The sequence below is a fragment of the Nannizzia gypsea genome, genomic scaffold, assembly GCF_000150975.2.
Source record: "Nannizzia gypsea CBS 118893 supercont1.6 genomic scaffold, whole genome shotgun sequence".
NCBI lineage: Eukaryota > Fungi > Ascomycota > Eurotiomycetes > Onygenales > Arthrodermataceae > Nannizzia > Nannizzia gypsea.
Genome location: NW_003345196.1, coordinates 1,300,406 through 1,326,504, shown reverse-complemented (window position 1 = coordinate 1,326,504; position 26,099 = coordinate 1,300,406). Strand labels below are relative to the sequence as shown.

Here is a 26,099-nt window from a genome sequence, read left to right as displayed (position 1 = left end):
CATATGCTTGATATTGCAGCTGCGGTGATTGTGGCTGGCTCTGCGGCATCGAAGGAGGAGGTGGTGGTGATTGTTGCGGCTCCTCCGGCTGTTGCGAGGCTGGATCCAGCATAACAGACGAGTTCAACTGCCCCTCGTCTGCCCACTTTAAGGCAACTTGCCAACAGTGACTGCGCCTATAGACAGCATCGACACCGTTTGCTACCACATCAGACGGTAGATTTACCACTCCAGACCCACCAGCAACACCAAACCACTTCTTGCCATTCTTTGGATCCGAAGCACACCAAGGAGACCCACCCCACGGCGGTATGCAAAGGAAGTATTCCACACCGTGAGTACACCTGAGATCTGGGGCATCCACGACAAGCATTGGCAATGATTGTATAACGGCATACATAAATAGCCATTGTGCACAGCGCATGTCTGCAAGCTCATCGGCACATTTTCCATGGCCAACACGGCGCTCATAGTTCATGAAGTTCTCTAGGAAAGGTGTCGGCTTCATGCTTGCATGATTATAGCTAGAGACTAGAATCTCGTTAACTTCACCAGTAGTAAGACGCTTACTGCGCTGCTTGGCTTCCTGCTTAGGATCTAGCTTGCGCCGGATGGAATGGATAGATGGCAAACGGGGTATGTCGAAGGGGATTGGTGGCTGAACTGGTGGTGTACTGCGGTCATACTCTGACATAATCTGTCGAAGGGCTTGAGAGGTAGAGTTCGAGTCTTCAGCCTTAAACACGGAAGTTGTCATGTCTGCGGAACGGGTGGTGAGATCGGTGCGGTCAGCGAGCATATCATAGAGATCGCAGAAGTCCTGATATAGTTCTCGGAGGACCAAGCGGTTGAGGCCGCTTTCCTGGAACTGGTTCTTCTTGCTGGCCTTGGGAGGCCATGAGCCAAATCGAGCGCGGTAATAGTTCACAACATTCTTTCGATAGCCTAGATATGCGTTTTTCCAGTTCTTAAACCGGATGACTTTGGCCTCATTTGCAACATTGGAGTTGGCGATACCAGCGAACAAAGAGGGGAACTCGAACTCATCGATCTTGACAGCACAAGTTTTTATCCTGTTATCCAGATCCAGGTATCCTCGTTCCAACCGCTTTCGAGTCACCGGCGAAACAGAGTTATATTTGGCCTCAAACTTCTTTAGATCATCGAGGACTGCAACACCGTGAGTGAAGCCCTCCTGGTATAGGGGAAGATACTTCATGCGTTCACCAAGGATGATAGCATCCAATGCTCGTTCTCTTGAAGCACGCACATCAATAAGATCCAACTCATCGCAGTAGCAGCCAAAGCTGGTGGTGGCAGTCTCCCCAAAAGTCGACTGGTCCAGGTTGGTGAACCCGAATCGATCCAAGAGCCCAGATACCTCCATGAAAATGGTGAAAATAGATGGCGTGCGCGGCGTTGCGATCAGCGCCTGGCCAATAAGAAAGGCAAACAAATTACGGAAAAGCACTAGCATATCCACATCCTCAGCAGAAAGGACGGGCAGCTCGCGGCCACAGGGTAAGTCGCCAGCGAGGGGCACAGGTAAATATAGGTGCAATTCTTGTGATTCATCATCTAGAAAGCCATCCTGTGATTGTCCATCGGAGCCTCCATCGTAGCTAGATCCATTCTGTGCTGAAAGAGGAGGCGAGGACGAGTTAGGATCTTGGGCTCGGTTCCGGCCACCTCGTGTAGACTGTGGAGGTGAAGGATTCCCACGAGCAAGGAGAGTGAGCGAAGCAGATGCAGAGAAAATAGCAGAATCAACCTTGAATGATGGCGGGCGGCCGGAGTTTTGAGGGAAGAGGTAGACATAAGTATCTCCGGCATCATCCCAGAGATCGGTCACCTAGCTCAAGTCAGCATAAAAAATACCATAAAAGAAGTATGGGAGTTCTGTCTTACCCTCTCTCCTGCAAGTAGATTGCTGATATCATATGGGATATCGTTTTCTGTTCCAGCAATCCAAGCCCGTTTACCACCGTTTGGCGCATCGTGACCCGACTTCTTCGACTTAGCGGCTTTTTTGGCCTTGGTTATAGTGGCAGGGGTAGGGTTGACGTTAACTCCTGAAACTCCGAGACCTGAACCTGGTCTTGAACCAGGCCTGTTAAATCGTGGTACAGCATCACTCAAGCTCTGGCTACGGCTATGTGCATCTGGCGAACCTGGACCTGCCAGGTCTGGGTTCAAACTGGATAAGCGTGGTGGAGGAGTGTATGCTTGGTGGGCATTCTCGCCCAGGACAGGAGCTGAGACATTTCGTGGGTTCAGGCTCAATGCTTGGGTCTCTTCCGCGAGCTGTTGGTCCCGGATAGGCGGAGTATTTAGTGACGATGAGCGAGAGGATTGTAGATGGGGTGATTTCGTGGGAGAGCGTTTATCATCAGGTTTCGGCGAGCCCAAGGAGAAGAACGACGAGAGCCGGCGGACCGGGTTATTGGAGGGAGCTGCCAGCATCGTGAAGGATCTTTCAGCGTCGGTATGCAGAGAGCAACATGGGCCTAATATGGTAGCAAAGGCAGGCGTCGGTTGTGTTTGCAGAAGCAACCTGTATATTCCGTCGTTTGTAACTCGTTTGCTTTGTATCTTCTTCTTTTTTCCCGCAGGTAGGTTTTGTTGTTTGTTGCCAGCGTTCTTATCACCGTCTTTCCCCTTCTGGGTGGCAAGAGATATAAACGAGTGAATATCCGATTGAGATGATGAAGAGGAAGAGTAAATCGGTCGGTTTCTTCCAGCAGAGATATCCTGGATAAGCGAAGGTTTCTAGAGACAGGAAAAGAGGGAAAAGAAGAGAAAAAGAAAGAAGAATGGGCGAGTCTAAATATTGAGCGTTTCCAAGCACCGGAAGCACCCCCAGCCAAGGAGTCAAACAAGTAGCGTATCCAAGAAAAGCAACAAGGCCCAGTTTTTTTCTGCTCTCTTTCCTCACTCGTTTTTTGCCTTATTTCTTATTTTGCTTCCTTTTCTTGGTGGCTCCTCTCACTGCGCCTGAGGGAATGGAGGTTCGAAGGATCAAAAGAGAGGGCTAAGCTGGGATGAATGACGAGGACAGGAGAGATAGTTCCGTAATCAGGCAACCAGCTGTCAATGCGGCTCTGGGTAGTTTCCTCTTTTTCGTATATCTGACGGGACGATGCCCTTGCTCGCTTATATGTATGTATATGTATGTACTTTCTCCTAGGAGCCAAGCAGAATGCGTGGTGCTCCGTAAAGTCCGAGTTGATCGATCGACCAAACCAAAAGAGGCCCGGAAGCGTTTATGTATGAAGTCCGAGACGAAGACGAGCAGCCTCGTATCCCCTGGGGCCCGGCTAGTGGCTGTTTTGCTTGGTTCTCGTCTCTCGCGTGGCTTTCTCGCTCTTCCGCAGCAGCCAGGCGGCACCAGTAGCAAAACGAGAGGACGAGCGGTGCTGAGCCTTGTCTGGCGCAGTTGAGCCTGCTATCTCACTGGCTGACGACTTGTGACGGTGGAGTTTGGAATCTCTTTGCTGCTGCTGCCGTTGCTTTGCTGCCTTGCTCGCTGTTGGTTTGTGTTTCTGGATGAAGTGAAGTCGTAAAGCCGAAGTCGTGAAATTGAAGTTGACGTTGAAGAAGAAGCTCGAAGGCGGCGAGGAGTGGCAGAAGCAGCGGCCGTCTGTATCAAATTGCGAAACCTCCTTTTCTTCCTCCTCTGCTTCTTCACTCACCCTCATAGCTCGCTCGTCCTCGTCTCGCCGCCGTCTATCTATCTCCATCTGAGCCATGCAGGGGTTCGGCTCTTATCCTCGCCTGTTTCCCGTCTGCCTTTCGCCTTCGTCTACTCGTCTCATGATCTCCCCGTCTGCCAGTCGACATGTCTCCCAACCCACCTCCCTACCATCTCTCTACAGCTACACAGAACTGCACACACCTCACAGGTCTTCCATCCTCCTAGCTCCTACCGCCAGCATGGCAGCCAGTCCAGTCGTCCGAGAACGTGCTGTCCGTATATTTATTTTACTTATTTCATGCCTCGCATCTAAGAATAGAATTTTGCGTTGCTTTTTTTTTTGCGTTGATATCAGTATACTTCGAGGAGGTGATGCCTATTTTTGCTTATTTTACTGCGTCTCAAACTTTTGCCGTTCGCAGTTGACATTTACACAGGAACAAATTGGAGCCTATCTAGTTGACGAAAAGGCAGAAAATAAACGGAAGAAACGCCCTCGATAAAACGTCCGTCGTCGGCCCTGAGAAAAAAGTATTCCATGTTGGAGCTCCGTCAGCCAGGAACCCCCGATCCCTGCGTGCCAAACCCTGCCCACACGAGACAATAGAGACAAGACAAGACAAGATCAAACAAGGGGCTCCATCGTCCTTAGCCAGGCTCCCTGTAAATTCCACTCTTGGCCTACTTTAATTCACCAAGCTAGTCACGGAGCTATTTATGAAGGATTGCCTTCGCTAGATGCCGATGACGATATTTCACCCGTTTTATCCATGTTTTATACACCGCATATTTAATGCCCTGTCGGCGATATAAAGATGACTAAAGTCGAACTAGCTGCGTAGTATCGACAGCACTCACAGCAACCAGCCTTTTCTCTTGCCTGGATTAGCTATTTAAACTAGGCAATGCCTCTGATGGGAATCTTGCATCGTGGCAGTTCTGACACTCAAGAGGAAAACTAGTCCTACCCACCCACATGTGATGGCATATACATCTTCTCTTCAGATGTTACCCCCCCTGCAACTAATCATGGCTGTCCACGTCCGCCAGGCTGCTCGTGACCAGGGGGCGAGAGACACACCTTGGTCAACCTTTATTTTCATTGCCTTCTGTGTCAAAACCGGAGTGGATGACCAGCATCGACAGGCGGACCGGCTATCCTGGAAGAAGTATGTTTGTGCACATACTTCCATCTCAAGAGAGACATGAACCAGAGAAAGCTAGAGAAAGTTAGAGAAGTTAAAACACCTCAGACGGTACAAGAAGCTGCAGGTCTGGCTGCGTTGTTAACGGCGCTACCAGTGCTCTTTGACCCCTACGGAGTACATGCAACAGGACCGTAACTCCCACGTAAGTCTTCCAATATTTTGAATAAATGCAAGGCTACAGCGTTTACGGAGTACACTGGAGTGCTCATCGCTGGCCATGGACGGAGGCATGCAGAGAAAGATCGTCGTGGTCAGGCACAGACTCTTGTCAATCTATTCGCACATGCTTGAGGCCACATTGGACGAGTTTAAAAGCGGAATCTTGTATGGAGTACGGAGACTGTGGATGGTACCACCATTACTTCTGCTCTCTTGACTGGGCTGGACCCCGCGTCTACATAGGGGAAGTTTGTTGATACGCTCAGAGGTAAGCTGCTGTTCTGTGAGCAAATGACCATCCGTTATTCGACAGTAATGTCGCCTCTTACCTCGACAAGAGGAGATTCTGAGGACCGCCCATCACAAAAGCCCTCTCTAAATAATGTCACGGTTACTTTTTCTCAAAAACCTGCAACCAGAAAGTGACAGAGATTGCATCAGAATACCCTACCCCATCTCTCGACATCAAAAATTTCGCTAGCCCGTATTGACATGCCACACATCTTCAATCTTTTTGTCAGGGTAAAAAGAAAAAGCACTTCTTAGACATTTCGCTGTTGTCTTCGGGCGAGAAGCATTACACAACCATGGTTCAACCATGCCTTTTCTTTTCCTTTTTTACTCCGTGGCCGGGATTTTGTCATACGCAATATAATAACTTTACCAGAGACAAGGCCGCTCTCGTCAATTTAATATATTACCCGCCCGCCCATTTCGACCAAACCGCCACCCAGGCAGGAGGTCCCAGGCGGTACCAGGATACTTACAGTGACAGCATCCATGGTCAATCTATCAGAGTGGGGAATAGCCTATTGTTCCCAACTACAACAACACCAACGATCGAACGGAGACATCTGGAACAACGTGCCGGCCCTATTAGAGAAGTCATGGCTTTTTGATCGACATACGGCCGTCTTTTGTGATGCGCTGCACTGGCATAAATGGCCACTTGACATCATCTATTGGAAATAAGCTATGTGAAAGTTGAAGATGGCAGATCTACTAGTTAGCGGTAGCGGGCGTAGAGGAAGAGTTTAATGCTTTCGATGGCTTCGATCAATGCTTGCAGAAGTTGTTTCCTGGCCGGTCTAGGCGCGTTTATACCGGACTTGAGGACGGATGAGTAACCTCATTGGCCATACTTTGTAGGTAATGAAAATTCCGGAAACGGGGCTGAGAGTCATGCTCCTGGGAAATGTTGGCTATTGCAGGGAGATCATGGTGGATACTATGAGCTCATACTTACCAGCATTATACCTATGTGATTGACAAATATTGCCAATTAAATCTACATAACAAAAGCAAGATCTCTTTCAACGGAGAGATCTCCGTCGAAAGATCGGAAAGCACTAAACTCTGGATAGGATAAACAAAAACATTGGTCACTATCAGCAAAGCCTTTTTATCCTATATCTATCTCTTATCTCTACTAGGCAGCTATCGCCATCGCAGCAGGATATACTCCGTAGAATATAGAGCATCAGTAAGATACCAAAGAAACTGAGGCTTTCCCTTTCGGCACCCAGCTAGCTGCTAGCCCTAGACCTAAGCCCTAAATCTCCCAACGAGGCCTTGGGTGATTCTACAGCGAAATCAGCATAGCCAGGACGAAGAGAGACTGGTTATAATGGCTGCCAGCTACATACATATCTTGACACTCAGCGTGTTTCTCCCGTCGCACAGCTTCTGCTTGTCTCTCTCGAACCTGCACAGCTCGAGTTTCAACGTCAAGCCTGCATATTCACGTGACGCTTCTTGCAGGAGATCTTCGACGGCGTCAACAGTGCAAAAACATATCTGTAGAAAGTACTCCGTATGTCGTAAAGATGGGAATAAGGAGCGTAAAAAAGAAGAAGGAAGCTAACAGCGGAAGGAAGAGCCTAAAAAGATAAAAGCGAAAAAAAGAAGTGCATCGACCGGGAATCGAACCCGGGGCCCGTCGATGGCAACGACGGATTTTACCACTAAACCATCAATGCGATCTTGTCATGTGATGGCTTGCTCTGACAATGTTATGTAGACGAAGAAGCAGCCAGCAGTTGATGCTCAAGACATCATCACGAACTACTTTAACTACTTAATTAGCTGCCACGGAAGAATGACGGCAGGACGAAGAGAGATTCAGGGATTGAAGAGGGAGAGAGACTGGATACTACAATAAGCTACGGCGGAGAGGAGCCCCAAAGAGTGTATTTGGGCAGCCTGGGGATTCTGGAAGGCGTTTACGGCCGCTGGTAAGTGGTGATGGCAATATATACTGTAGTTACCACTGCTCACGCATCTACTAGGGATGCACACTGTCTGTATCGGAGAATAACGCATCAACCAGATAAGACCACTGGCTACCATCCCTGAAAGTGAGGGACCATAGAATTGGGTCACGGAAGCTTGTCGAAGCCTCGTCTGTAGAGACAGAGACATGGTTCGCCTCTCGCCCCGCGCCGCATCCATAACCATCGATCCTACGCCGGGTGCCAACGACCAACGAACGACCAGGTGTGAATATCAACTTACGGCGGCTCGAGGACAATAGAACTTGAACGGCTACAGAAACAATGACAGTTCGCTTTACTCCGCGGCCCATCAACCTGTCCCGGGGCTGGCCGCATCCGTCGCTACACCCCACGTCGGCCCTGTCGGATGCATCCAAGAGCGTACTGTGCTCAGCGGCACTCTCGGAGCCTGCTTTAGGCTACGGCCCGGACGAAGGAGACCCATCGCTGCGTGCCGAGATAGCAAGATGGCTGACGACATTCTACCAGCCCCGGGAGGCTGTGGATGCCGGCCGGATCGTGATATCTGGCGGTGCGAGCCAGAACCTGGCCTGTGTGCTACAGGTGTATACTGACCCGGTGTACACGCGGAACGTATGGCTGGTGTCGCCGACGTATTACCTTGCGTGTCCTATGTTCGAGGATGCCGGGTTCGGAGACAAGATGAGAGCTGTCAGGGAGGATGCAGAAGGTATCGACCTTGACTTTCTTGAGAGGGAGTTGAAGAAGAGCGAGGAAAGGGCAGAGGCAGACGGGAATCTAACACCGGTATGTCGACTATATAATATCCCTCTTTTACTGCATTTGAGACAATGGGATGCTGACAGCACGGTAGAAGTTGAAGCTTCCACACCCATGGAGGAAGATATACAAGCATATTATCTATGCGGTCCCTACCTTCGCCAATCCGTCGTCTAGAATCATGTCTGTCCGCCGACGTACGCGGCTTGTCCGTCTGGCTCGGCAGTATGACGCACTCGTAGTAACAGACGACGTCTACGATTTTCTACAGTGGCACATCGACCCGTCATCCACGCAACCCCAGCTTACGACTGCCGTTGCACCTCGTCTCGTTGATATCGATCGTTTCCTGGACGGCGGGCCAAAGGACGAGTTCGGAAATTGTATGAGTAACGGGAGTTTTAGCAAACTTCTCGGCCCGGGATGTCGAGTTGGGTGGGTTGAAGGGACGGAGAAGTTTGCATATGGCGTTGGACAGACGTGAGTAGACTTCTTTTTTTTTCTTCTTCTTTCACTCCTGGAAGTGAGTGTTATACTCGCAAGCAATATCGGCAAGACTAACCATGGAAGGATGATAGTGGCTCGTCGCGTTCTGGCGGTGCACCGTCCCAGTTGACGTCTACTTTTATCCGCCAACTCCTCTCCTCCGGCTTCATCCAGTCGTATATCCCGGAAGTGCTCTGCCCAACGTACTCGAAACGGTACCACATCCTGCGCGCCGCAATCGAAAAGTATTTACACCCTCTTGGTATGACCTTCACCAAACCTCTTTCCCCATCACCGTCGGGTAGCAATGGTGAGATGATTCCCAGTGGGGTTTCGGGAGGTTACTTCTTCTGGCTCCGTCTCCCACCCGGCATCGAGGCAAAGCGCGTGACCAAGATTGCAGCAGAGGAGCTGAATCTACAGGTTGCCGATGGCGAAGGGAGCAAGGTCACCGGTGCGGGCGCAGAGCCAGACTATGACTATGCAAACACCGACGAGCCGCTGGACAGCTTTGTGCGTATCTGCCTGGCGTATGTTGACGAGGATTTGCTAGAGGAAGGGATCCAGCGGCTTGCACAGGCTGTTGAAAAGGCGAAGTTGGAGACAGGATGTTAAATTAACGGGCCGTATCATTTCACCGCAATTTCACCGTCAAATAAGGTATTTTGTCTTTTTCTTGTTAATAGTCATGGCATTCCGGGATATCCTTTGCAAATGTACGACTGGTAAAAGCCGGTCGATAGGTTGGGCATTCAGCTTTTGCCTGGGGGGTGAATATCAAACCCCCGTTCTCCACGCCATCACCATCACAGACATCGTCATGAGAGCTCGGTACTTCCATCTCAGAGCGCACATGTTAGGGCAAGTGAAGTCAAAGTAGTTGGCGAGATCCCTGGATGCTCGTATCATAGACGAAAGGCAACGGCCTTGGCCGAGAGTGACGGTGACGGTGAAGGTGATATCGATGATGATGATGATACTGCTGATGGTGATGATGATGATGATGGAAGCGAAGCGGCTCGGTTAGTATGCAGCAATCAAACGGCATACCTCGATCAAATAATAAGTAAACGGAGGCAGAGAGAAGTCATAGCCATACGGATGCCAAATGTGCCATCCGCCCATCCACCCATCCACCCATCCACCGATGCATGGCCATTAATTGATTATATCGACACCCATCCGGCCATCTTGCATACTTAGTTAACCATATGCTGTGCAACCACACCGACGATGGGGTAAGCTCTGCCCATGACCAACGGACTGGACAAGAGATAAGACTCACGGAGTACTCCAGACGACATCACGGACGGCCATGTGGATGAGGAGTGTGGGTGGGAGCATGGTCAACTGCCTTTTCTCTCCTGGCCCCTGGAGGCTCGCCTGGGGGTTGCGTTGCACATTTTGCGTAGTCGAACTCCCACCTGCGATATCTTCCAGCAGTAAACCACGCTCGATGACAGCGAGGAAGGCGATGAATAACTAATCATCATACACACGAGCCCAGGAGACATGGAGATGTCCGTCTGAACTATGAAAGCAAAGCCAGGAGCAGGCGTTCTGCTGTTGGCCGAGTCTATCTTGGCCGCTCTGCGCCTTGATATCAAACTAGCAGCGCCTTGCAGCGATCGACAGGTCAGAAGGCATTTCTTGACCCCGGATAGCCAACCCCAGCAAGGGCTAGCAACTCACTAGTCACCATCTGCCTGTCTGGTCGTCTGCTAGTCTGCGAGCTAAGAGCGGGCTGGCGTTGCGGAATGCGAGTGATCCGTGGCCACCACCAGAATCATGACTCTCTCTAGCTGGTGATCGTCTGCTTTCCTCGTCCTTTGTCTGGGGACATCGCATCTCATCCTCGTTGCTGTGTTCGGGCTGTTTCTACCCTCTATAGCTAATAATAATAATAGTAAGGAGACGACCGTGCCGGCCGGGCCCTGGCATGGGTTCTGGCTGGCTGAGAGGGCGCGTATCTGATACCCATCCCAGAATCTAGTTATCCTCCCCTTCATGCAGGCGGATTAAGATGAAGGCGCGTAAACTGGACCTCGAAGCATCTCTCTACCCTTCTGATGTGTTCGAACACACAATATGACCAGGTCATGCCCCGTCTTTGCCGTCTGCCGTGCTTCCCCCTTGGCCATGCGAACGGGTTGCTCAATGGCCCGCCACTTTAACTGAAAAAAATAAGAGCCATGTTGGACACGCATGGGGGGTGGGTGGGTGTCAGTCACTGTCCAATACTCCGTAGAGAATGGCCTATCATCAGATCGAAGCAAGCAGACCCGAGACGAGACGATCTCAAGCAGACCTGTATAATACTGCAGGACACCGAGACGGGTCTCTTCAGCATGTCTGTCTATATTAGTCGCCCGTCCTCCCTCCCGTCTCTGGCTCCTCCGTCTCCTCTGGCTGGCCATGCTGAAACGCAGCACCGTAAAGAACGAAGCACGACCACAAGTCGCTCCCCCCTTCGATATCTCCGCCTCGCCATATACGCATATATAGACGCCCATCTTCATCTTCACCCTCCCTGGCTGAAACCCGGCCGTGTTTCCCTTGCGTGAAGACCACCGTCAACGACTGGCCGCAGGGCCCCTGGACGGCCCTTGAGCCCCGAGCTTAACTCGCGCCCTGGACCAAGTGGAACTGCGCTCTCTGGCCTGGCCGCCGCTGGTTGGGCGCATAAACAAGCATAGTGGCCATCGAGCGTCTCCGGGTACGTTTCTGCAGCGCTCGTTTCTTTTCTTTTGCGCCCTTGTACCCTGTCTCTGTTGCCCCCGGCCCCGGTTGTATCAGGTACACTCTCTCTAGTTAGCGACCTCGTTTTTTGGCGCCAGGACGCCAGGCCGAGCTAATGAAGGGCGATGGCTTCATATATTCGTGACGCCCTCTTCGTCCTCGTGTCCTCCTCTCTTCATCTGCCCTCCTCTTCGCCCTTCTGTCGCTCTCTTCCTCTTCCTTTCTTCCTTTGTTGTGCGGGTGATGCTGTGAATAAAAGAAACACCCCTTATTGTTGGCGCGCAAACACATGCAACACACTCCTTTATAGCGCACAAAGCCAATCACTGTCGCTCTTTGGTCAATTGACTTGACTTGAATATTAACTGAATACGCAGGACCTGCCATTCATTCTCTCTTTTTCTGTTTCTTTCTTCTGCTATCAAAAACGGACATAAAAGGGGTGCAAGAGCTCTGTGCTGGCCACTGAAGCTGCATCTATACGATAACAAACAACCATAACAACTACAACCACAACTACAACAAATACATAAAGATCTACTACGACAGGACCGTCTGATACCTCCGGATTCATCATGGCTCGAGGCTTGGTCTCCAGCCTGCTGCTGGGCCAGCTTCTGCTCGTCCTCGTCGGCCTCTTCTCGCCCGCGGGAGCCGCCCCTACTCCCCAGTCCCAGACTCCCAACACGCAGGCATCGAGCTACTGGCTCAGCTCCATCAAGCGCCAGGGAATCGCCCCGTTTAACGGTGGCGGTGCTGGCTACAAGGTCTTCCGCAATGTAAAGGACTTTGGCGCAAAGGGTGAGTCGTTATTGCAGCATACGCATGCCGCTATCCATATAGATTTAGATATCCATACATATCATATACTAACAACGACTTAGGTGACGGAAGCTCCGATGATACGGCGGCTATCAACATGGCCATCTCCTCTGGAAGCCGCTGTGGAAAGGGCTGTGACTCTTCTACGACTACTCCGGCTATTGTCTACTTCCCGCCAGGCACCTACGTCGTGTCAAAGCCGATCATCCAGTACTACTATACCCAGATCGTGGGAGATGCCCTCAACATGCCCGTCATCAAGGCTGCCGCTTCGTTCGAAGGCATTGCAGTCATCGACGCCGACCCCTATGAGAACGACGGCAGCAACTGGTACACCAACCAGAACAACTTCTTCCGCAGCATCCGCAACGTTGCCATTGATCTGACCGGCCTCGACAGGGGCAAGGGAGCCTGCATCCACTGGCAGGTCGCCCAGGCCTCCAGCTTGCAGAACATCCGCTTCGAGATGGTCAAGGGCGGCGGTGACGCCAACAAGCAGATTGGTATCTTCATGGACAATGGCTCCGGCGGCTTCATGACCGACCTTGTCTTCAACGGCGGTAATTTTGTTAAAATACTTCGGCATCCAGCAGTTCACCACCCGCAACCTGACCTTCAACAACTGCAACACTGCCATCTTCATGAACTGGAACTGGGCCTGGACCTTCAAGTCTCTCACCGTCAACGACTGCGGCGTGGCTTTGAACATGTCCAACGCGGATTCAACCAGACCGTCGGCTCCGTCATGATTCTCGACAGCAAGATCAAGAACACCCCCAAGGGTATCGTCACCTCCTTCAACGCCAACAGCGTCCCCGAGTCTGGCGGTACCTTGATCCTTGATAACGTCGACTTCACTGGCTCCGCAGACGCTGTCTCCAGTCTCCAGGGCTCCTCCATTGTCCCTGGAAACACCGTCGTCAAGCACTGGATTCAGGGCAACTCCTGGACCCCTGGCTCTAGTTCCAAGGCAAAGAGACTCCCACCGCAGGTCCAAGCTCAGCCAGAGGTTGTTCGCCGTGATGAGTGTCCTGCTCCGGCTCCGCAGCCACCGGCTCCGTCCACCGTTCCCCCTTACCCCATCCCAGAGACCTCTGCTCCTGGCGTACCAACCAGAGTGCCAACCACTGAGCCTTCCAATGTTCCAACCAGAACACCCACCGGTGGAGTCCCATCCGGCACCACTGGCTCTACTCCCTCAACTCCATCTCCCTCTGCTCCACCAACCGGCGGCCCTACCGCCTGCCCAACCGCTGCTGTAACCAAGGCCCGCGTTCAGTCGGCTCTTCCCCAGCCCAGCAAGCCAGCCATCTTGCTTGACAAGAACGGCAAGGTCTTTGAGCGTGCAAAGCCACAATACGAGAACGTCCCAGCCAGTCAGTTCATCAGCGTCAAGAGCGCCGGAGCCAAGGGCGACGGCAAGACAGACGACACCAAGGCCATTCAGGCTGTCCTCGACAAGGCCACTGCCGACCAGGTCGTCTACTTCGACCATGGTGCCTATCTCATCACCTCCACCATCAAGGTGCCCAAGAACATCAAGATCACCGGAGAAATCTGGCCGATGTTGATGGCAACCGGCAAGGCCTTCTCGGACATGAAGAACCCCATCCCCATGCTTCAAGTCGGTCAGCCAGGCGACAAGGGAACCGTCGAGCTGTCCGAGCTCATCGTCACCACCAAGGGCCCTGCTCCAGGATGTATCCTCGTTGAGTGGAACGTCGCTGAAGAGACCCAGGGGTCCGTCGGCATGTGGGATGTCCACTTCAGAGTCGGTGGCTTCGCTGGAACTGAGCTACAAAGCAACACCTGTGCTAAGACACCCAACTCCACTACCACCCCTAATCCAAAGTGCTTCGGCGCCTTCATGCTTCTGCACATTACCAAGACGGCCTCTGCCTACCTCGAGAACACATGGTTGTGGGTATCCGACCACGAGCTTGACCTCTCTGACCACGGCCAGATCAACATCTACAACGGACGAGGTGCCTTGATCGAAAGTTCTGGCGCTGTCTGGATGTACGGCACTGCTTCTGAGCACAACACCCTCTACAACTACCAGATCCAGAACGCAAAGAACGTTTACATGGCCTTGATCCAGACCGAGACTCCGTAAGTTTTACTCTTTTGTCTTGTCCTTTTTTTACCTTTCTGCTTTTACTAATATGTAACCAGATACTACCAATCCAACCCAGACGCCCTGGTCCCCTTCGCCCCTGACTCCAAGTACAACGACCCAACCTTCGGCGACTGCACCACTGCTGCCTGCAAGAAGGCCTGGGGTCTCCGCATCCTCAACTCCAGTGACGTCTTCCTCTTTGGAGGCGGTCTCTACAGCTTCTTCGAGAACTACAATCAAGACTGCCTCAAGACCGAATCCTGCCAACTTAACATGATCGAAGTGCTTTGCTCCGAAACCTACCTGTACGGTGTCAGCACCAAGGCCAGCACTAACATGATCACCTCCGGAGGCAAGGGACTGGTCCCCCAGAAGGAGAACAGAAGCAACTTCTGCTCCACCATTGCTCTCTTCCACCAGGGAAAGCTTTAGACATCTGACGTTTCATGCACTTTGGATTAAGCAAATCACGCAAAATCACGCAAACAAAACCCACGCAAAAACATCAAGCCGGAAATTGATATGGCCTTGATTTTATACATTGTCAATACACGTTACTTCTACTATACACATCCCCCTTAGCTCATGTTCCTCTTCATGTTGATCCTTACTTCGGTTACCACTTTATCTTTTATTTTAACGTAAGCCTCAGCTATATTCCCCCATACAGCAATTGCTATGATTATTGGAATATTTCAATACATTTCTTCGTTCGTTTGTCTCCTGACGCTCTGCCAAAGTGCTATGCTATCCTTAAAATTCGGGCGAGGATCCTGAACGATAACACCAAGTCCTAGTTAGGGAACGATGATGGTTAGACATTCTATTAATAGTCCGCTTGGATAAGTGACGTCACTCTGTGTTATTTACGCGCTCCAGCTCGACTATTGTTGAGCCTCAACCCGCGTCTATTGACAGTTACATAGTGGAAGTAATTGAGTGGTTAAATCAGTCAGTATCTTGTCATATAGAAACATTACAGCATAAGTGGCTATCTATCTGGTAAACAATATTCCGAGCTAGAATAGCCCTATTTCCACCCCTCGTTCTTTAGCAATCATATCTGCCGTTCTTCCCCTCGCATCGCTCCATAGATCCCGCAGGATGTCCAAGGGGACCTGAAGATGCGGCATCCCAGGCCCGTCAGCGCCCATGTCAGGAAACAACTCTTGCCAGAATGCCTCAATTCGCTGTTTATGCTGAGGTGTGAGGCAGGTATGCTGGCTTCCGGCAATAAACGCAGGATAGAGTAAAAGGTTTAAAACCTCGCAGACCTCCTGCGGCGGCTGTTGCGGCTGTTGCGGCTGGTGTTGATGGTGTTGGTATTGGTGATGCTGCTGTGACTCCGTGGTGAGAATGGTAGTGATGTTGGAAAGTATAGCTTCGACCACGAACGGGGTAGTTGGACAGCCGTCTTCACCCTGGGTAGATTGGTAGGGATTTGAAGGAGACAAGTCTGCCGTCTCATCGTAGTTGACCAACTTATACTCCCTCGCGGAGATGATTCCGGCCAAACGAGTGGCGTCCCATGCCATACGGGTCAGCAAGCTGGGCGGATGGGCGTTTCGACCGGTGCTGCCATTGTTGCCCTCGGTCCACTGCCATGTCCAGAGCTGCATCTCAATCCCTGGCTGAGAGATCATAGAAAGAAGATCTATCAGGTCGAAGGGAATGTTGCTATTGGGCTCTATCCCACTTTTACCACGACAATAGTCACGCCAGATATGTAATGGTTTGGTGGCTCGGCCTAGGACATGCGTTGGCAAGTCGAAGAAGCCAATGCTGTCTAGGATCTCTGAGCTGATGGGGCTGGGAGCAGCGAGTGCGTTTCGACATTTAATCATTGAGTAAAGACCGTTTAGATGGATGGTCCATTTCATGCATCGGTTCATCTAGAGTAGCGTTAGACATGTCATCCATTTCAACATGAAATAAAGGGAGATGGAATGTCAACGCACCCCCGTAGAGCATAGTAGGATACCCGCAATGAGGGTGGCATCCTTCGTGGCGCACTTGGTATCACAGACGTCCTCACGGAAGAGCCGGAGGCACTTTGCATAGTATTCTTCGAACTTGTCCTCATACTCCGGGTGCAGGGTCAGTTGGAACATAAGGCAGTTGGCCACCAACGACCTGGACTCAGAGCAGAATGCCAGAATATCTCCCAGGGGGGACTGTCCAGCCTCAGCAAGATACTGGATCCCCATTCTTTAACTAGTCCCCCGGTCAGTATGGGCCTTATTTTCAGGATAGAAAGGGTCGTAAACGTACATTCGTCAAACATCTCCTCGTCAAAGGGGCTCAATGGTATAGCCGTCACCAGCGAGTTCGACGTCGTAGCCACAGACGGGGATGTCTCGACAGGGGACGAAGTGACACCAGCAACAGCACCACCACCACCACCACCAGCGGCAACGGGAGCAACAGTAGGGGACTTCCCAGGCCGGGCCTCTGGCGAGAGAGAAACGTTCGACAGCGTCTTCGTCTTCGTCTTCGCCTTTGCCTTCGTCTGCGGCTGCGTTGGCGTCGGCGGCACTGAGAAGTTCAGCACTCCCATGCACTCCGAGAGAGATCCTATATTCGCCGTCGGGCTGCCCCTGGGGCTCTTCTGCTTCACGCTGCTAGCACCAGCGCCAGCGCCAGCACTTCCCGCCGCCGCCGTCTGGCCTGACTGAGGCAGCAGAGCAGACGAAGACGAAGACGAGGCCGACGCTGCCGACGAAAAGGCCGCCTGCTGCTCGGTCTTCGCGCCAGACAGCTCCTTGGGATGCACTGGGATGGCAGAGCCCATCAGGTACCCACGCGAGGCCACTCCGTTCCCCCATTTCAGGCGCGGTCCGTAGCCACTGCACTGCAATGACTTGCGCTCGCAGGGAGTGCAGAAGGGCCGCTTCTCATCGCACTTCTTGCGCCGGGCTCGACAGGTCCAGCATCCGTTGCGCGAGCGGGTGGTGACCTTTCTGGTGCGAGGCTGCGACGGCGGCTGTGGTTGGGACATTTTCACTGGCGTCTTTTGTGGCCGGTTCTCTCAGTCCAACTACATCGCCATCACCATCGCTAGGAGGCCACGAGGCAGACAGCAGCTATATCTAGTTATCTAGCTATCTATCTTGGGCTTGCTGGCTTCGCGAGGAGCTGCAGGCTGCTTATCCGACGTTCTCGCATAAATTCAAGACGCCTCAAAATGGTGGATATAACCGACGGGAGAAGCTTCAAAAAGCAATATAAAAAAACCCATCGAGCGGCCGGGCATCTCGACGAAGCGGAAGAGAGATGAGACGCATGCATGGCGTGAATAAGCTGCTCGTCCAGCTCGATATGATGACTACTTGTGCGATTGACTACGATTGACCACGATTGACCAGTTACGGAAGTGCCAGGGTCTCTCTGGCTATCCTGACCTAGCCCTTAACATGGAGGCTGGATGGTTCCCTTGTTCCGTCGCCAAAATTCCTCTTAGCGCGCTGTTTTGCGCTCTTTGATAAGACATATCCCCTTCTCTCAAGCGAGAAATGTCTTATTTCCAGAGGCATGGAGCCGGGGAGCTCGCCATTCAGGTCACAATGCAGCGTGACATGGCTTCACAAGGTGCCTTGGGAGACCCGGATGCTGTCCTTTTGCGCCCCCAGAGTCGCGTTTGGATGGATTGAGCCTCAGCTGGAGTAGCTAGCTAGCTGCTGAGGTGGATAACCAGAGCAGATTCGGGTCTGGAGAGTCGATATTCAATTCCTGGGCGCTCCACGGTCCCCAACCATCTAGCTATTCATGTGCTGCTGCATCCGGGGTTCTCGTTAACTAACAAGTATGCGGAGCCTAGTTACACGAAATTGACCACTTATTAACTGTGTTATTACACATGGCGACAGACAGTGACATGCTGGCGCTCAGCCTGACAGACCTGCCATTGGACTTTGCAGATATACACTATCATGATGGCCAGGAACGAAAGGATGCTACCCGCCACTGCTTACGGGGACAGGAACAGGAACCAGGACACGAGCGATGCACTCTTTATAATCGCGACCCTCCTATGTAACCACTGGTTAAGCTCACTCAGGGGCTGGCTGGCAAATTCCATGATTTTGGCTTCGACTAGGTCAAGAGTTGAACCACCAGAGAATATGGCCTCATGGACACGCAACGGAGCCAACCGTCCAGCTAGAATCCTGCTCTGGCATCGGGAGAAAAGCTTGAATCGGAACCGTGACGCAAGCAAGTCGCTGTGGCTTCGGAGTGAGTTTTCGATATAGCGCCTGTTAGTTAGTCTGGCTGGACCTCTCAGCCTTGACGGGCCACGCAAGACAGACAATCTGCAAAAAAGGGCCTCCAACTTGAGACAAGGGTCATGAAACATACACAGCTGGTATAACTCATCAGCTCCATATGTGACTAGCTTGTTACCTAGAAGGGGAGCCGGCGTCAGGGCTTGGAGTCGCATGGCTGGCTTCTTTTGACGAACTAAATACTTATATTAGCAGCTTAGACTGCGAGGTTCTTTTCTAACTACAATACTACTACTAAATATGCGCTGTGCAGGCCAGCTGCCGGTCCTAGATAAATACCGCGGCACCCCCCCCTCCGTCAGAGTCTATCCGGCTGTGAAAGAAGAGAGACGATAACTGTTCGCTTGAGGGGTATGCGGACGGTCTCATGCATCAGCGAGACTCCCTGTGCAACCAACTTGCTGCATCCTGCTTTGTGGCACCGAACACTTCTCATTCACATACCTCACATGTCCGCCGCTTGACGCCTCGGATTCCTCGTCTCGCTTCTCCTGGCCGCACCCCCCTGACTCCTCACTAGCTGACCTAGTTTGACCCCATATACCTTCTTTTCTGCCCTTACTACATATAACATTTGGACCCGGTGCCCGACCGGCGACGATTTTAGCCTTCTTTTTTCACCCTGCGCCGGCTTTTAAAAATAAATTAGCATGCATTCGCTTATAAAGCTGGCGGCTTCGTGCCTGCTTCTCTTTACTATATCCTGCAATGCACTGCCACTAATCTCATCCCGCGACATCGAGCCTCGACGAGATTCCCAACCGAACCACTCGTTGGCTGGAGACGAGGTTGCGTCAGCGTGGACGAAGATTTTATGCCAGCCTAGACTTCCTAGAGATAGCGCAGGCGAGATAGCAGCTACCTTCGAGGAAGAACTCGCGGGTGACCAGAACCAGAACGACGACCAGATGGTGTGTATTCCCCATTTGTTTTCTCCACCTCTAATCATTTAGGGAGGCTGACCGATATCTAGATCATAAAAACCGGAAACGAGGCGCAAGATGCTGATACCAAAGCCATCACCCGGAATATAAAACCGAGCTATACGCCTTCGGTAGCTCCCTCACAGACATCCGGATATTCCCCTGGCGCATCCGGGGTCATCGCTAACTCCCGCGACTACGACTTTCTCCCAGATGAACTCAACGGATATGCTAGAAGCAGCACTGGATGTCCCCTCATAGCCAACGAGTCCAACAGCATAGCGCACGGCCGTGGTCGTATTGAATTTCTAACACCAGGAATAATAATCACAGGCGTGGTTATCCTTCTCCTGGTTACCGTTGCAATCTTCGATTTCATGCAGTGGATTCGTCTCTACCGTCGACGATTACGATCAAAACAACGTCGAAGATCATCCGTGACTGTCTTCATCATCGGCGAAAAGGGGGACAACAACCTCACATACTGTGACGACGACGACTTCCGCGGTCGAAAAGACATCATGAATGTATGATCCAAACGATTCTCCGGATTTCCTCGGGTATCAAATGAAACTGGACATCCCTTTCTTTTTCCATTGTTAATCTTCGTTTGTACCTCCAGCATGCGTAGTTATCTATGTCAACCGAGCGTTATTCGCTGACGTTTCTTCTTCTTTTTTTTTCTGGTTTTTTTTTTCTTTTTCTTTTTTTATTATTTTTTTTTTCAGGGGTAACTATGGCTGGCTTGATACTTAAAAGGCGGTGCAACTTTCTCGGGGTCGACAGATTAGACGTTTGGTCGATCCAGCATTTCTCTCCTTCTCAATCCTTGTACAACGGTTTGTAGCAGCATGAAGGGAGTTTCCTTTAGCTCTTTATATGACATTGAACACAGATTTATGCCGCTGTGACTCTAACCAAAGGCACTGCAATGAATTGTATCTTCAAATCGCCTGGCTCGAGGGGTATAGCCTAGGTGTAACAGTCACTCGCAGCCGTTATCACGTACTGTCCCCTTTAACTAAGGAGGGTACAAAAATAGCACGCCTATCCGGCGGGGCCAGTGTCTGAGCCTCTCATTTCCAAGGGCCGTGCAGAGAGAGTGACTGTAGCCCAGAGAAGAACCAATTGTGTCTAGTTAGTCCTGTCTAGTCACTTGCCGCTGACGTTTGGTCAGGGAAAACCATGCTAATACCCAAATATCAGACCGATACCTATGGTTATTAAAACGGGACTTTAAGGGTTGATAAGGCATCAAACTAGCTAATTGTAGCATGTTAGCTCCGAGACGAGTGAAATCAGGTGTCCGAAAGGGTCGGAGCCTTGCGAACTTCAAACTTGGCTTGTTGACGAGAGGGCCCAGTTGGAGAAACAAGGCTGGCCCAGGGTATTATCAGAGACAGCAATGTGCCACATGTCATGTTTCCATGGTGTGGATTATTGCCATCTGCTTGTAAATTTGCCATGTCTTAGCCGTCATCCCGCAATATCAACGAAGACGGCGATCCAGAAGCCTTACCAGCGGCGGGATACATCCTGCTAATCTTTAGGGGTTAAAATCCATAGCTAGACTCATTGGATATCATCCATATGGGAGGCCTCTGGAGCTGTTAAGGCTGCGTTGGTTATCTTTTTCTGCGTATTAGACAAAGCTTGGGCTGTGGGTATCAAAGAAGGCTTATATATTCGCAATGTTGCGAGACAGACAACAAGAGAGATTCCGATGCGCCTTGGAACTGATATTCCAGTATAGAGTGGTTACTCCCAAGAACAGGATATAATTTTCGCCGCTGCCGTTTTTGCCTGCACTCTCGATATCTATCGTGATGAAATGGGAAGGGTATAAAACTTCTCTGGAGAATGTAGCAACTGGTAGGCATAATGAACAGTAGCCGGTTCCAGTGAGATTCATGTCTGATATGTCCTCCGTTTATATGTCCACCGGCCAGGATTGATAATTATTCAACCAGACGATCATGGACTAAACCAGGCATAGAGCCGCGACGGGAGAACATACGGAAGTTAACTTGCTGACTTGCCCGTAGTCAATTAGTTAGCGTCCGGTAGCCCGAGGAAAGGCTCCCATACATATTGTACGAGCGTTACATCCAGTCAACCGCTTTGACATATATGTATCTCAGCGCGAAGGCTTGTTAATGCAGATGCTACATGGTCAGGGATATCAACGCTGCAGTCCTATCGGCGAGAAATAACGAGCCACGCCGAGAAGATCTGTGCGGGTACGCTTAACACGGGGTAGAAAGGTAGGGATGATCGCCGCCTCGGGCCATATTTCCAGTTTCAAGTCTTCTCCTTTCTTTATATACGAGGATCGACACGTTAGAAGAGATGGAGGCATAAGTAAGGCAGAGTTTCATAAACGATTCAAAGTTTCAATTGAACCAAAATATAGATACTGAAACGGGATGAGAATCACGGATCTGAAAACAATAACCTAACTAATCGGGGGAATCAAGAAGCGAAGTGGCTGGTTAACTAATCAAACGAGTATAAAAAAAGTGAGAAAGTCGTAGGGCGCGTGTCAGTACAGAATGATTAACTGAGGGTATGGTCAGGAGTGATAGACTTTGATGTAATCGCTCTCTTCTTCTTCAGCGTCTCTGATCTCCACATGTCGAACACGAGGTGCACCCTGCATAGATGTCGAGACATTCAAAAATACTGCCTCGGGAACACTATCACCGTCACTCTCGCTGTCGCTTCCCCCATCGATGATCATCTCTGGCTCTTGCTCTGGCTCCGTCTCCACCTCGGCCACAATGGGGAGTTCCTGAACAACCTCGGCGAAGGACACCTTACGCGCGCTCTTGATCTTCTTTATACCAACTTCTTTCGCTCCGGCGTTCTTATGGTCAGTCTTGTAGATTGCATCGACACTTGCAGGCGCATTCGTAGCTTTGATAGGGGTATTTAGGGCGGACATCATACTGTCGTATTCAACAGTGGTGGCAGGTTTATGCGCATAAGGAATTTGGAAAGCAAACTCGTGGCGAACATTGGGTGTCTTTGTAGACTTGATATTTGGAGGAGCGACCACGCGAGCGGATGACGACATGGTCTTGGGCGACTTGACAGGCTTGCTGTATTGCTTTGCGCAGTTGAATGTCTCGTTCAGGTCGAAACCGAGTTGGGAGCTGAGATTTTGGATAACGGAGTTCAAGTCTGCTGAGCCTTCATGACTGGACATGTTGCAGCTCAGTCTCGAGCTGGTAGACGTGGAGCTGAAGCTGGAGCCGGAGGCGCTTCTGTCACGGCGGGAGAGGAACTCGCGTCGGTAGCCATTGGAAGCGTCACTGGGATCTCTCTTCAACGAATGGTGGCGGGTCGATGCTGGCTTTTGCTTTGGGTAGTGGCTGAGTTGAGCTCCCCAGGTAAGTTCTCCAGAGTTGAAGTTGTTATCAGAGATGATGGATGGCTCGTGAACCCAGTCGGCGTCCATCTTATCCAGGTAGTCCCAGACTCGGGTGGAGGTGTCTTGGAAGTACATCGAAGCCATGATGTCAATTCACGATGTTCTTTGTAGGGGTAATAGTAGTCAACAGCGTGGAAGTAGCCAATTTGTAGTTAGGGCAGATATAAGGACAGTTCGAGATAGAGTGCTGGCTGGTGTGTACAAATGAGATATCATAGCAGCCTATATATGCGGCGGGTGCTCTCTCGACCTTTATAGCAAGACGCCAGAGGTTTCGCGCAAAAGCTTATATGTACTCCGTAACCAGGCGCCCCAAACACCCTCTCTCATCGGGCATATTTCTTTAGGCATGTATGTTCAGAGGCCACATTGGAACCCCCTCCGTACCCGGAGGAATCCACCTGATAGGCACTTGCTGCATCTGGACAAGAGACCGCCAGGCACAAGGCGGGCTTGTGGAATCATTATTGCGTAGACATGCGGACAGCGCCATCAACATACTCGTCACCAGAAGAGGAAAAAGAAAGGTCATAACGAATCACAGCCAGACAAACATACCTCGACTTGCTCAGAACGGAGCACAGCGTTTGTTACTTGGCCACGATGAGAAATCAGACCCTGGCGGTAAACGGGCGCTACCTTGCAGATTCAGGCAACACAATTCTTTTGACTAGTGAAGGCCTCTTGTAACCCCTGCAAAAAAGCATCATGATGCTGGGCGCTTGGTGGCTCGGCGCCAGTATTAGAGTTGTGGGACTTACTGGTGGCCCTGATTCCGCTGCTATAGGGTAGAGCATTTGCATGTGAACACGCAAGCCTGTCAAGCCCATTAACAAAACAATCTGTGTTATGATGGAGGTGCCACTTCCCAGAGATGTCTGAACTTGTTCTGTTGAGCCCGGTCCTGCAAGATGTTGAGGCCGGGTTCGGAGGCTGGGTTCAAAGGGCGCGTGCATGATGACTACATGGCCTGCTAGAATTTCAAGTTTGGCTTTCTTGTTATAGTTGGTTTCGATGATGTTTGAGCCTATGCGGCGGGATTGAACGCCGGGCGGTCCGAGGCAGCCCTCGCCCTCAAGCAAGGCATATATTGGTTGACATCGAGATTGCTCATTTAAATTCTTCATGCACCTCCTTTTTTACCGGCTCAAAAACGAGGCTATCAGATGAGACTGATACGGCTTAATTTCCGATATGCTTCCCGTCCGCCGACCCAGGTCGGGCAACCCCAGCATGTTCGGCGCTTTGCAACACTGACAGGGAACTCCACGGGAGGCTCTCCAGCACGGCCAACAAGAAACCCCTCGACAGCGGCCGAGCGAGTAGTCATCTTGGGCTCGGGATGGGGCGGATATACTCTATCCCGCAAATTGTCGGCCACTAAATTCTCCCCCACAGTCATATCGCCCCGATCGTACTTCGTCTTTACGCCTCTACTTACTGATGCCGCCATTGGGTCGCTTGACTTCTCTGAAATCGTCGAACCGGTCCGAGATCGCTATACCAAAGCCCACTTTGTCCAGGCGGCTGCACGAGCCGTCGACTTCAACAAGAAGACGGTCACATGTGAAGCCAGTGTGGTTCGCAGCGGCGTAACGGAGACAACAAGGGTAGAGCAGCATCAGCACGAAAAGCAACATCGGCTTATGTATAGGTGCGAAGGTGGGGCTGACAGGCCATGGGAATCCGGGGAAAAAATCATAGTCCCTTATGATAAGCTTGTGGTCGCCGTTGGGTGCGTCAGTAAGACCTTTAACACTCCTGGAGTCAGAGAGAATGCGCTCTTCCTCAAGGACATTGGGGACGCTCGACGAGTGAAAAGGCGGATCAGAGAATGCTTTGAATTGGCAGTTCTACCCAACACAGACCCTCAGATGCAGAGATACCTCTTGCATTTTGCGATTGTGGGTGCTGGGCCGACAGGGATTGAGATGGCTGCTTCGCTTTGTGATTTTATCCATGAAGACTTGGTAAAGGTTTATCCACAACTGAAAGAGATGATTCGTATTACCCTTTTTGACGTTGCACCAACAGTTCTGAGTACGTTCGATCAGTCCTTGTCAAAATATGCCATGGATACCATGAAACGTGAGGGAGTAGATGTCAAGACAAACCATCACATTGAGAGTCTTCGATGGGGTGAGCCTGATGCACCCGGTCCACATGCGATGGATCCCAAGGGTTGTCTAACTATAAAGACGAAGGAAGATGGGGAAGAAGGCATCGCAATGTGTGTCTGGGCGACAGGCAACGAGATGAACGAGTTTGTCAACGATGCCCTTGGTAAAGTAGGAGTGTTGCCAACTTCGTCTGTGTTGGAGAGAATGGATCATATCCCAGCAGAGCAATCTCCACAATCTGCAGTGACATGGAATGTGAGGAAAGCCAAAAATACAGGTGCTCTACTGGTCGATGACCACCTTCGCATTCAGCTCCAATCGAACGATGGCCAAAGAGTCACACTCAAGGATGTATTTGCCATTGGTGACAACTGCATGCTTGAAACAAACTCACCGCCTGCAACGGCGCAGTCTGCCAACCAGGAAGCCCTCTGGCTTGCCCGATGCCTCAACGCAGCCGATTCCAACGCCGGCCTGTCGCGGTCTCCTGGCTTCTCCTTCAGGAATCTAGGCATGATAGCGTATGTAGGCCGTTCGAGAGCGCTAATGCAGTTCCCGCAGACCGGCAAGGACAAGGGCAAGGCTTCTCTTCTGCCCCAGGGTTTGACTGGCTATGCTGCCTGGCTCGTGTGGAAAGGTGCCTATCTGTCAATGAGCATCAGTTGGCGCAACAGACTACGGATCTTGTATTCTTGGATCTCAAACTGGGTGTTTGGCAGGGATATCTCAAGGTACTAGATACCTTCTCGGCGGCGTAGGTACTCAAAAGCACTTCTCTCTGTGTATTTTCCATCGTAGGTCAATTGTAATCCAATATTCTTAATCAATTAGTTAACTAGTTAAATAAGTTAGTTAATCAGTTGTGAGCCTTCTTCGCTTCTTCATATCCTTTTTCTACCTTCGAGATTTTCTTCTCTGCAGAAGTTGAAGTTGAAGTCCAAATAACCTCATCCCGTTTAGGAAATAAAAGCACGGTCACACTGCTTATTTTACTTTCAACCTCAATCTCAACTTCAACCACTAAGCAAGAACATTTCCTATTAACTATCTAGTTAACTATCTATTAATTAGCTGCTCAACAACGCGAATAGTTTAACAG

At 50.9% G+C, this 26,099-nt stretch overlaps 8 protein-coding genes and 1 non-coding gene across 9 annotated transcripts; 5 read left to right on the top strand and 4 right to left on the bottom strand.

The window, feature by feature from the left end:
• Positions 1-147: 147 nt before the first annotated feature.
• On the bottom strand, positions 148-3,749 carry MGYG_07103 (hypothetical protein; the record flags this gene model as incomplete). The annotated part of the gene is made up of 5 exons (XM_003171056.1): positions 148-201; positions 227-1,852; positions 1,909-2,769; positions 3,244-3,422; positions 3,455-3,749. The coding sequence occupies 5 exons, from the start codon at positions 3,747-3,749 to the stop codon at positions 148-150; spliced, it is 3,015 nt and encodes a 1,004-aa protein (XP_003171104.1).
• A 974-nt stretch (positions 3,750-4,723) lies between these two features.
• Positions 4,724-5,048, top strand: MGYG_07102 (hypothetical protein; the record flags this gene model as incomplete). Its single annotated transcript, XM_003171055.1, has 2 exons — positions 4,724-4,863; positions 5,030-5,048. The coding sequence occupies 2 exons, from the start codon at positions 4,724-4,726 to the stop codon at positions 5,046-5,048; spliced, it is 159 nt and encodes a 52-aa protein (XP_003171103.1).
• Positions 5,049-6,969: 1,921 nt separating this feature from the next.
• On the bottom strand, positions 6,970-7,040 carry MGYG_10571. Its single transcript has one exon. It is a non-coding gene; the product is annotated as a tRNA-Gly (tRNA).
• Positions 7,041-7,616: 576 nt separating this feature from the next.
• Positions 7,617-9,176, top strand: MGYG_07101 (aminotransferase; the record flags this gene model as incomplete). The annotated part of the gene is made up of 3 exons (XM_003171054.1): positions 7,617-8,102; positions 8,170-8,555; positions 8,654-9,176. 3 exons carry the CDS (start codon positions 7,617-7,619, stop codon positions 9,174-9,176), a joined length of 1,395 nt encoding a protein of 464 aa, XP_003171102.1.
• A 2,699-nt stretch (positions 9,177-11,875) lies between these two features.
• On the top strand, positions 11,876-14,673 carry MGYG_07100 (hypothetical protein; the record flags this gene model as incomplete). The annotated part of the gene is made up of 3 exons (XM_003171053.1): positions 11,876-12,101; positions 12,185-14,234; positions 14,298-14,673. The coding sequence occupies 3 exons, from the start codon at positions 11,876-11,878 to the stop codon at positions 14,671-14,673; spliced, it is 2,652 nt and encodes an 883-aa protein (XP_003171101.1).
• Positions 14,674-15,260: 587 nt separating this feature from the next.
• Positions 15,261-17,239, bottom strand: MGYG_07099 (hypothetical protein; the record flags this gene model as incomplete). The annotated part of the gene is made up of 3 exons (XM_003171052.1): positions 15,261-16,133; positions 16,200-16,449; positions 16,524-17,239. The coding sequence occupies 3 exons, from the start codon at positions 17,237-17,239 to the stop codon at positions 15,261-15,263; spliced, it is 1,839 nt and encodes a 612-aa protein (XP_003171100.1).
• Positions 17,240-19,174: 1,935 nt separating this feature from the next.
• On the top strand, positions 19,175-19,980 carry MGYG_07098 (hypothetical protein; the record flags this gene model as incomplete). Its single annotated transcript, XM_003171051.1, has 2 exons — positions 19,175-19,435; positions 19,498-19,980. The coding sequence occupies 2 exons, from the start codon at positions 19,175-19,177 to the stop codon at positions 19,978-19,980; spliced, it is 744 nt and encodes a 247-aa protein (XP_003171099.1).
• Positions 19,981-22,019: 2,039 nt separating this feature from the next.
• On the bottom strand, positions 22,020-22,964 carry MGYG_07097 (hypothetical protein; the record flags this gene model as incomplete). The annotated part of the gene is made up of 1 exon (XM_003171050.1): positions 22,020-22,964. One exon carries the CDS (start codon positions 22,962-22,964, stop codon positions 22,020-22,022), a length of 945 nt encoding a protein of 314 aa, XP_003171098.1.
• Positions 22,965-24,046: 1,082 nt separating this feature from the next.
• On the top strand, positions 24,047-25,738 carry MGYG_07096 (external NADH-ubiquinone oxidoreductase 2; the record flags this gene model as incomplete). Its single annotated transcript, XM_003171049.1, has 1 exon — positions 24,047-25,738. One exon carries the CDS (start codon positions 24,047-24,049, stop codon positions 25,736-25,738), a length of 1,692 nt encoding a protein of 563 aa, XP_003171097.1.
• Positions 25,739-26,099: the final 361 nt, after the last annotated feature.